At 41.3% G+C, this 10747-nt stretch overlaps 1 protein-coding gene across 1 annotated transcript in view; it reads right to left on the reverse strand.

Annotated features, from left to right (window-relative positions):
* Positions 1-672: 672 nt before the first annotated feature.
* Positions 673-10747, reverse strand: part of LOC119414032 — a gene marked incomplete at its 3' end in the record, with an annotated part of 20467 nt that continues 10392 nt past the window's right edge. The window contains exons 2-8 of the mRNA XM_037681183.1: positions 6243-6367; positions 5010-5124; positions 3951-4030; positions 2388-2478; positions 2179-2295; positions 1685-1858; positions 673-755 (exon numbers count right to left, since the gene is read on the reverse strand). Of these exons, the coding sequence (XP_037537111.1) occupies positions 673-755; positions 1685-1858; positions 2179-2295; positions 2388-2478; positions 3951-4030; positions 5010-5124; positions 6243-6367 (785 nt within the window). The remainder of the gene's footprint in view (positions 756-1684; positions 1859-2178; positions 2296-2387; positions 2479-3950; positions 4031-5009; positions 5125-6242; positions 6368-10747) is intronic.

Genomic DNA, 10747 nt, shown 5'->3' on the forward strand with positions numbered 1-10747 from the left:
TTTTTTTCGGTTCTCAAAATGGCGGACGCTCAGTGTGGTTTGAGCTCTTTAGCTTTTTTTACACAAAGCTTTTGATAAAAAATCAGTAAACAAGTTCTCAGCTTCTTTTTCCAGAGAAAAACAACTGTTTACACGAAGGCACGGGTTTCAACTGTGAATTTTGGAGCTTCGACAAGACGGAGGTTTTTTCCTGAGGTCGGCCTGTTAGCTTGTAGCTTAGCTTCTCAACTTAGCTGCTTTAAATGATCCGAAAATGTTATTTTGGATCGTTAAAACTGATTTTAAAGAGAAAGGGAGGGGTCAGTGAAGAACCGGAGTTGAACCTTTTCTCATCCAGTGTCTTCAGTAGAAAGAGAGAGACATGAAGAAATGATGAAGCAGATAAATGAAAATGAGGTTGATCATTTTCATTTATCATGAGATTAATTGATTTATTGTTTATCGCGACAGGCCTAGACGTAACATCATTTGTAAATAGAACTTTATAACAATAATTAAAAAAACATTTCAAGCTAGCTTAAAGCTAACTTTACAGCTCGTTTCAAGTTAGCAGGAAGGCACTTCCTGTTTATGTTCTGTTTGAAAATCTTTAACTCTTTTTGTTTTGTTCTGATGTTGAGGGTCGTCGTGTAAAAAGTGCTAAGAGGAAGAGGAGGAGCAGACTGAGGACGAGGGTGGAGGAGAAGTGAGGAGCTGGTCGCACCACGCCGGCTCGTCCAGGTCGATCTCAACAAACGGGGAGCTGGAGCCGACTGCTACAGAGAAGAAAAAACATCTATTTAATATATATATATATGTGTTTTAACATTTGTTCTTTTAATGTCACACGTTCAAGGTCCGTTTAGAGCCGTGGTGTCTGATCCTGGCCCCCAGGGGCCCCCACCCCGCATGTTTTACATGCTTTGACGCACCTGGTCTGAGTTACTGACTGATGAACTGACTTGAGGACCTGCTCAAGGGCAGGGACACAACTACAACCTGCAGGATAGAGGCCCCCCAGGACCAGGACTGGACTCCACTGGGAACAACGAGTCCAGAAACAGGAAATCTCAAATTGATCTGATTCCCAATAATCTGATGCGTTGGTTCATATTGAAACAAACGTAACCATCAAATGGATCATGAGGCTTCAGTCTTAAAACTGAGACCTTGTGGGTCATTTTGACCCAAGGGCAGCAGCAGGGTTTAAAAACAAAAAGTCCAAAAAATGAGCCCACGTCTGCCATAATTTCTTATTGCAGACTTTAACAATAATAATCTGAAAATATGTGACTGTTTTCCTGGGAGGATATAAAATTAAAGTTTTTATTGGCCAATAATGTCAACATTAATAAATTAATATTTTATCTGTTAATACATCCGGACGCTCTTGATTATTTGGAGTCATGTTTCATAACTTTTGGTTTATTTTTATACATTGTTGTTTGAACTCTCCCTTTATACCAGATCATGATGATGATGATGATGATGATGATGGTGTTTAAACAACAACTGCACGTCAGCCTCTTGTTGTTCACAGTCACCATCAGATAAACTAAAGCTCTTTATGACGTGGAGCGTTAATGACTCCACCCTCCTGCTGCCCTTGGGTCAAGACGGCCCCACGGACCATCTTCACCTCAGCTGTTTCCTCTGCTGGTTCTGATCGAGCAGTTTAAGTTTGGGCTCGGGAGCTGGACCTCACCTGGGTTGTTGTTGTTCTCGTTCTGCTGCTGCTCCTCGGCCGCGTCGAGGAACAAGTTGTTGCTGCTCAGCTTGACGGAGGTCGTCCGAGCTCGCTCGTCCTCCAGCGATGAGCCGAAGCTGCTGCAGGGTGAGTTCTGCACCTCGCTTGTTCCTGGCTGCTCCCGAGGAACCACTTAAAGGAGAAAACCAGATGACAAGGTGAAGGCTTTGGTCCTCCAGAGATAAAATAAGACTTTATGATCATGGGACAGGCCCTGCAATGGACTTGCGACCCGTCCAGGGTGTACCCCGCCCCTCGCACAGTGATTGATGGACATGGGCACCGGCGACCCCCGTGACCCAAAATGGAACAAACGGGTAAAGATAATGGATGGATGGATGGATGATGGGACATGGTTATTATGGAAACCAGTTAAAGAGAAATAATCATGTTGCAACTATCCAACTGAACAATCTGGAAACTTCCTCAATCCTTCATTAAAAACTTCATACCACTGGTACCATTCTCTTCACTGGGGCCCTTTTCCACCGGTTCTGGACTTGTGCCGTTGGCTGCTGGTGTGGTCGTCAGCTCTTCGGTCGTCTCTACGTCTTTTGGAGCGTGTCGACCTGAAAAATAACAAGAGAACCAAAGCACCACCTTGTTGAGGCTGTTGTGAACGTCCTTTAAACGTATTTACTGTGATTCTGCAGAAACCCACCGAGGTCGTCCACGTAGACTCGTCCAAAGGTTCCGGTGGGCTCGTCTAGACGGCGGGAGGGTCCGAAACCCTGGAGATCAAACGAGTGCGTCTGGAAAACCAAAGAGAACATTTAGAACCAAACCCGCGACCCCCAAAATAAGAAGAAAGACCTGCAACCCAAATATTCTTGGTTGCTTCTATGGAAATAACTAAACTTTTGTTATACAACTGTCTGAATGTTCGTGAAGAATTCTCTCGACTGTGATCCAGTTTTCTTCTGTACGTTTTTCAGCTTCTTCCTCGTTCCACATTTTTTGTTCTATTTCAGCAAATCGTGAATCAAAATGTTCGGCTCATTCAGGACGATCCAGGACTTTTGGTATTGGTGCAACTTTAGCTGTTTGAAATATTTAGCCTTTTCTGCCATTTTTTTTCTTCATAGAAAATGAACTGAGCTCATTTTACCTCCTTCAAATCTTTAAATCTGTTCACAACCTTTTACTGCTCCTTTCACATTTTGTTCTGCTTCAGCTTCTTTCAGCAAATTTCAACTTTTTCAGCTACTATCAGCTCATTTCAGCTGTTTTTTATAGCTGTTTTGTGCTCCTTTCAGATTCTTTCTGCTAACTACAACATTTTTGTTCTTCTTCTAACTTCTTTCTGCTATTTCAGCCACTCTTCAGCTGCTTTTAGGCTAATTTTAGCTTTTTCAGCTAATTACAGATTTTTTGCAATAATTTCAACTTTTTTCTACCTAATTCAGCAAAACTAAGCTCTCCCCACTTCATTCTGGTAATGTAAGCTTCTTTCTGCTGTTTTAGCTACTTTTCAGCTGTTTTGTTTTAATTCAGCTTTTAGCAGATAACTTTCACTTTTTGTGGTCGTTTCTTTTTCTTCCAGCAAAACTGTGCAAACGTGTTCTTTCTGCTTTCTTCTGCTCATTTAAACTTGTTCTAACTTTTCAGCTAACTTTTTAGCATTTTTAGCTAATTTCAGCTTGTTATGCTCCTTTCAGATTTTTTCTGCTCTTTCAGCTAAACTATTGAGCTTTGCCTTTTTTAATGCTAATTTTAGCTTTCTCAGCTAATCCCACAGTTTTTTTTAGCCCATTTCAGTTCTTACTGCTTCTATCTTGAGCTTCTTTTTGCCTTTTCAGCTACTTTTCAGCAAAAAAAACAAAAAATCAGCTTTATTAGCTAATTTCTTAGTTTTGTGCTCATTTCGGCTTATTTAACCTTAATTCAGCAAATACGTGTTCTTTCTGCTTCTTCTGCTAATTTAGGTTCTTCCATTTCAGCTAAATTTCAGCTGTTTTTCAGCAAGTTTTTCACAACAAGCATTCACACGGCAGCTTTGCAGGAAATGCAAGATCTTTAGCTTCATTTATGACCTTTGTTTTTATTTTACTTTATCATATATAGTTCCTGTAGATATAAACGGGTCCCTTCTCTTGGTGTTTTGTGACCCACAGTAGGGTCTCTACCCAAACTTTGACGAGCTAACATGACGTTATCATCTTGCATGTGTTCAGTTTAGAGAAGGGAAAACAGATTAAAACAAAAGGTTTTATTCCGGTCTCACCCTGGACGCCCTCCTGAGCCTTAACAGGATGATGCACAGAATAATGATGATGAGGATGATCAACACCAGGACCGCTAACCCTGAAAAGAAAAACATTGTGAGAAGTTTTAAAGTTTAATCTGGACTCAAAGTAGTTTCTAAGACCTAGAGCAGCCACTAGGTGGCACTAGAATACATTCAGGTATATTTTATTCCTCTTTCCTGTTATTTTTCCAGAGTTTACACCTAAAAACCACAACAAACATCTTTAATGCATAATAAGACCAGCTGGGTTTACAGTCAAACATATCTTCTTCTTTTTTACAGTGTGCTCTGAATGTTTTGTACATGTCAGGATATTAGTCACGTTTCGTTTGTTTTCAGACGAAGCTCATTGAAGCTCTGGCTGGTACATCAGTGATGAAGCAAACGTGCACCAGAGATTAACCAGAGATTAACTGATCCATTCTGAAGAATCCCACAAGCAAAAACAACGTTTTAACTCTTCCTCCCATTCTGCTTTTGGAAACTCAACCACAACCCTGCAGCTTAAGAGCAATAAGAGCTGTAATATAAGATGGAGCTAGGTTGTTGAGAGCTTTGTAGGTTAGAAGATTTTGAAATTTAATTCAGTTCTGGATTTGACAGGGAGCCAGTGGAGAGAAGCTGAAACTGGAGAGATCTCTCCCAGTATCTCCAGTTAAGACTCTGGCAGCAGCATTTTGGATCAACTGAAGACGTTTTAAAGACGTATTGGGACACCCAGATAACAAACCATTGCAATAGTCCAGTCTAGATGTGACAAATGCACGGACCGGTTTTCTAGCCGTGTGCTGAAGAAGAACTGGTTATGGGCTTCAGTGAGTTCTTCCCCGTCAACGAACCCAGTATGAGTGTGTTGTCAGAGGAACTGTTCTTGGTCGAGGGCAGTAAAGTTTCTTTTTGTTGTGAGTCTAAAGCTCAGGCCTCTCTTGTGGCTGAAGCTCACAGTTACAGAGAGCACGAGCGTGCGAGGGATTGTGGTTCCACGCACAGGAAGACAAAGTGAAGCATGCTGCGTGCACGAGGCAGCTGAACTACCTGCTTTGGATGAACCGCCAGCTGAAGCGGCGCTCGTCGTTGTGGGAGCGGAGGTGACCTTGATCTTTTTGTCTCCTGAGCCTGATGCACTCGTTGGTTTTAAATCTTCTGTAGACTGGAAACGACAAAGATCACAGTTAGAACGATCACTTCGGCCTAAACCCGTGTTCATCTGCTGGTTTGTGGTTTTTGCATTTGATACTGTTCCTTTGTTCCACCTGTTCATGTGTCCCAGTACTTTTACACAGTCAGTCTCTGCTCCTCAGTCCTGCCACGCCCGCCCACACCTGTTCCCCATTCCATTAAGTCTCAGTCGCAGCTATCTCTTGGTTAGCCCCAGCCTCTTTAGTTTGTTTGCTCTCCATCTCCTGTCGCTCATTGTTGATTTTCATGCCACTTCCTGTCTTCTTTGTACCTCTCCATGATAACCTCCTCAGCAAGTTATGTAGCTCAGCTGCTATTTGCTTAGAATGTAAAGTTTTATCATTTTGTAGAGTTGTAGATGTACGCAAAAAATATTTTTTGAGAAACTTTCGTTAAAAACTGATGTTGGTTTATGAGATATTTTGATAACCTACAGGCAAAAACATCATCATTACGTCTTTTGGTAGTGAGCTATAATAAAACCAAAACAGGAAGTAAATTCAAAATAAAGTTTTTTATCTATAAATGTCCTGCAATATGTAAAATTGTATGTTAAAGTTACCATCATGTACAGAGTTTTATCACGCGCTGCCACAAGGTGAAGTTAGACAATAATGTTTTTACTCATGTCCGTCTGTCTCCAAACATCTCAAGAACCCTGAGATTTAATAAAACCTGAAAATAAAAACATCTATAGCTGAGTAACATTTGGAGTCAGCGCAGTTAAAGACGGTTCCCACACCTGACTGACATTAGAAAAAACAAAAATGGTCTTAATTCAGTTAATTTTACAGGGATTGAGCTAAAATTCAGAGTGGTAGTAGCTGAGAACAGTGGCATCCTGTAACATGAGCTGATAATGTTATAGATGTTACTTTAAAGTTTGGACCAAACCAATTATTAATCTCGTTTCTCAGTTGACGATCTGAGTCTAAACTCTGAACTGAAAGGAGGCGGGCGATATGAATTCCTCCAATCACAGCTGGGCCTTTAGTTTTCACCAGATGTTGTGTTTTGCAATGAGAGGACTTAAGACCGCCCGATGGTCAGAACTACATCCGTGAGATAACTTAACTCCAGTTCTGTTACCATGGTTATAGCTGGGGTTGTTGGGGGGGTCGATGGTGATGGCGTTAGCCCCAATGATGTTGAGTTGCTAGCTTCATTCTCAGTTCCGTTCAGGGTCTGCTGGGTCGTTAAGAGGCGAGAGGTTCCTGTGTTCGACACAAAGAAGGTCATTAAAATCAGCCAGATGTTTCCAGAAGAAGGATACAGATTCAGAATCAATCAGAATAAGCTTTATTATCATTGCACCGAGATACAGCGAGATTATGTTCGTACAGTCGTCCGAAAGATGGGCGGAGTGCACCTTGCTGCTGCTATGATAGCGCGGCCCCTTATCCTTTTGTAAAATACGTTTTAAGATAGAAAAGGGGAAAAGCCATGAGGACAGGATAGTGGTATTACAAGAAATATCTCTTCACACCTTGTCCTATCAGGACACGATTTAAGACATCAAACAACTCTACCAGCAGCACATTTATGAACACGTTACATATGCATCTGATGGCAAGGCGGTCCATGAAGCACTTCCAGATAGTCCATTGTCCTGATAAGATGTTGGTTAGCCGGCACAGTTCTGATAAGCCTCCACAGAAGTGGGGGTTTGCAATAGATGAAGCATTTACCAGGAGAAATTGATGTCTGCCTGTTTTTGAGGTCAACCAGGGGAGTCGGATTCAGATAATCCAAAATTGTTGATTTTTCAGGCAGACTGTTTTTTCTTCTCAGCCTTGAGTCCTACTGGTACTTTCAAGATCAAAAATGGCTAGATTAGTGGGCATTCTACTGGTCCGTGCTTAGGAGCCCCTCCAAGGTCGTTTCCAACATACTGGAAAGTCCCAAAGCTGTAGGTGGCCTGCAATTCTCACAATCACATCCATCTTACAGTTTAGCTTGTAAATCAGCTGATTTTGAGTCCTCAAAGCACGAACTAAACCTTCACAAGGCGGGCAGCCTGACGAGGGCCAAATTAGCTGCAGCTGTCTTCTTTGTATGTTGACAGAGCAGGAACCTGCCAATTCCAAAAAGCAGGAAATCTGTTATCATAAATGCAATTGTATATGACTTCGGCGTCCTCCTGAGATTCTCCGCGGGACATGAGGGCTCTCCAGGACCCTGTCGCTTTGTTGAAAAGATTTTGTCGATTGCGCTGAAGTCCAGCTGATCAGATCCATGACAATAGTTTTAGTTTCAGAATATGTGTAAAATAGGAGCTCCGATGCACAAACAGAGAGCAACAAAAGCAGGAGGAGAACAGGAGAGGGAAGAGAATGTGTCCGCCTCGTATGAGAGCGAGTGAGGAATAAAACATTAATGGGTTAAAAAGAGTTTGTCTCAAGATGCTTGTTAAGTTTGCTGACCTGTGAGCTAAAATTACTAATTAGAGCTACTAAAATGTTCTGTTAATCTGGGTTATTATTAGCTGTTTACTTGTACTAGGTAGCTGGCGCTAACTGCTATTAGCATCAGCTAGCTAACACCAAATAACATTACTGCAAATTAAAAGTAAAACAACCAGGGTGAGTATCTTCTTAGAAGTTGTTTTAACTGTCTTATTTTTACTTATTACATCTGAAACCAGAGGTCTAGCCTGGTTCAGTTTGGTCCACTATGGATGAAGATCATATCTCTAACTGAACCACTGAGTCAAACATTTTGATCCAATACTCGGTCATACCAACCCAACCTGTGATCTAGCTGCTTTAACCCAGCAGCCGAGTTATCAAAATAACGCAGCAGTTATAATGTGGTGGTAAAAACACGTTAATTGATTATGTTACCTGTTTGATTTGGATTATAATCCCCATTATTTGGAGAAACTGTTGCTTTGTTGTGTCCTTGGTCGACAGAAACATCGTCTATGAATGAAACAGAAACAGGAAGTGATTAAGAACTGGTAACCAAAGTCAAACTGTCACACAAGGTTTGGTTTAGTTTAGCTAAAGGCGACATTAACAAGACAAAATGGTACAACAAAGAGCAGGAGGTGACATTCAGGCCAGAAGGCTGGAACGGGACGCGTCAGGAAAGAATCAGACGAAACACGACTGAATAATACAAAATAAAGGTAGTAGAACTGGGTCTACACTTCTACAAGAACTGTGGAACTGAAACACTTGAAGAACAAATCCAGGGCAGGATATACCAGTATGTTACAGAATAAAAATGTTGAGATTAAAATGGAAAATATTAGGTCAAAATATTGGGACAGCGTTGGACATTTTAGAAACTGAGCAAATTGTTTTATGATTGAACATCGGTTGATAATATCCATCCATCCGTAGCCATTGGTCCAGGGTGTCCTCCACCATTGACACTGTCACTGTGTGCAAGGCAGGGGACACCCTGGACAGGTCTCCAGTCCATCATAGGGACACGTGGAGACAAACGAGACAAACAACTTTTCATTCGCTCTCTCTCACCTACAGGGACAATTTAGAGTTTAGTCAGGCTAACATGCATGTGTTTGGTCTGTGGGAGGAAACCGGAGCACCCGGAGAAAACCCACGCATGCACGGAGAGAACATGCAAACTCCACAAAGGCCAGGAGACGATCCTACGACCTAACCACTGCTCCACCATGCCAGCCCCTATAAACATCCGACTAACCTACTTCCAAGAGGAAAAAAACACAACGAAGAAGTCCTATCTACTTCTTCAGTAGAATTATTTGACATTGGATAAATATAAATACATGTAGAGATACATGTGGGATACATGTATCTCCTTCTGTTCAGGAGGCCACGTTCCACACGTGAGTGATTCTTCATGAGTTGCTGCTGCCACCGTCTTTACGTCTCCGTAAATGTTTTCTGAGGCTCTCAAGTATACACAGCAGAGCGCCATCTAGTGGGATAATATAAAAATCAAAAGTTTAGTTGTTAAAGTAAGAAGAAAAAATAATTTCTGAGAGGAATGCGTTACTTTACGTAATAAATATGGGATTAAAATTTGTTTTTACCGTGTATTCTAATCTGGCTGATTTTTCCACAAACACGAGAGTTTAGTAAAGTTAAGTTTAGGAGAGCATTTTTAAAAGTGGCAGAATTTACAGAAAAAAATCAATTTATTTGCTGCAGCAAGATAAATAAATAAATAAAAGCTCAGATAAATCTAAATGTGCGGCCAGTTTCAGTCCAAAAGACGATACAAAGGTTAACGTTATATTCTTCTAAGGGCCAGCAGGGGGCGACCTCTGCGATCGCAATGCCATGAAGACAAACAAAAATCATAAAGTAAAAACAAAATCTGTACAATATTTGTTATTATGTCCTTAAATTTAAAACTGTAAACAAAATTTGCGAACGACCGTCAACTACCACCGGTGTTTGTTTACCTTCGGAAACAGCCGAAGTGACTGAAAACGGGTCAGAAAGAAGAGGAGTCTGACAGTTTGGAGTGTATTTATACTCAAATTTGTTAAGTAAAGTATGCAGATAAGTTTTTAAAACAATCAAAATTTAAATATATTTGAGATACATTTGTATTAAATCCATTTTAGGACGGCTTAAATTTACCGGAGTGCTTTGTTTACGTTGAGTGCGTACCTGCATTTCAGAATTGCATTTCCATACATCTGTAAAACAACTGGAGGAAACACTTTACAACTCACCCATTTGATGTCGCGCAGAATTGTTTTATTTTATAATTCTATAAAGTTATTTTGCAGATTGTAGCCCAGTTTAGACTCAAAGTGACAGTAAAGCAGCTCATGTTTGTTCTGGTTCAAAAATGGCCTCAGAGTTCAACTAAACAACATGAAGGATGTCGGCGTTAGTCCATGGATGTAAGTGACTGTTGAAGGTTTGTTGTTACCTTCAGGACCTGGAGCATCCGTTGCAGGCTCTCCTCTCGCAGCAGAAGAACTCACTAAAGCTAAGACAGAAAGACAAAACAGGAAAGAAAGAACCTGTTTAATGCGAGAACAAGCGGAGCCTCCCATCCGTCAGCTCTGCTCATTAAACTGGGCCCGTTCACCTTTATACTGGGGCACTGCACATTTCGATTTGCATGTTCAAAAATAGAATAAAATGATCGTTTTGTTTAAGTAAAAAGTTTATTGTGACGTTTGCACGATTCAAATGACTTCCTGCACGTGTGGGGATCCATCCTCAGATGAACCTTCAGATCATCCGGACACATTCAGAACTAAATTTAGTGCTTCAACGTCCAGACGGCTCAATCGCAGTTTGTGCAAAGTTCATTTTTAGTAAAATGCAAATTAAACTGTGTGTTTCAGCTATCGTAGTAAAAACTCTCAGAGCTCAAATGAAATAAAGCTGAGAGCAAACGGCTGAGATGAACTCACCGAGGAAGCAGAGGAGAAACGGCAGCTTCATCTCAACGATTCAAACTTTCTCTTTTTGTCTCGTTCTGATTTCTTGGAGCTCGCCTGATCATCAGAGCTCACTTCCTCTTTTATTCAGCTTTATTTAAAAATCTTCTGCAGCTGCTCTCAGTTCTCGACTCCTCGGCTCAGAGTTCTCGCTCTCTTCCTCTCAGGTTCAGTGTTTCCCGCCCTCCGCCCCCCC

Source organism: Nematolebias whitei, chromosome 1, assembly GCF_014905685.2.
Source record: "Nematolebias whitei isolate Nwh7 chromosome 1, NemWhi1, whole genome shotgun sequence".
Lineage (NCBI taxonomy): Eukaryota > Metazoa > Chordata > Actinopteri > Cyprinodontiformes > Rivulidae > Nematolebias > Nematolebias whitei.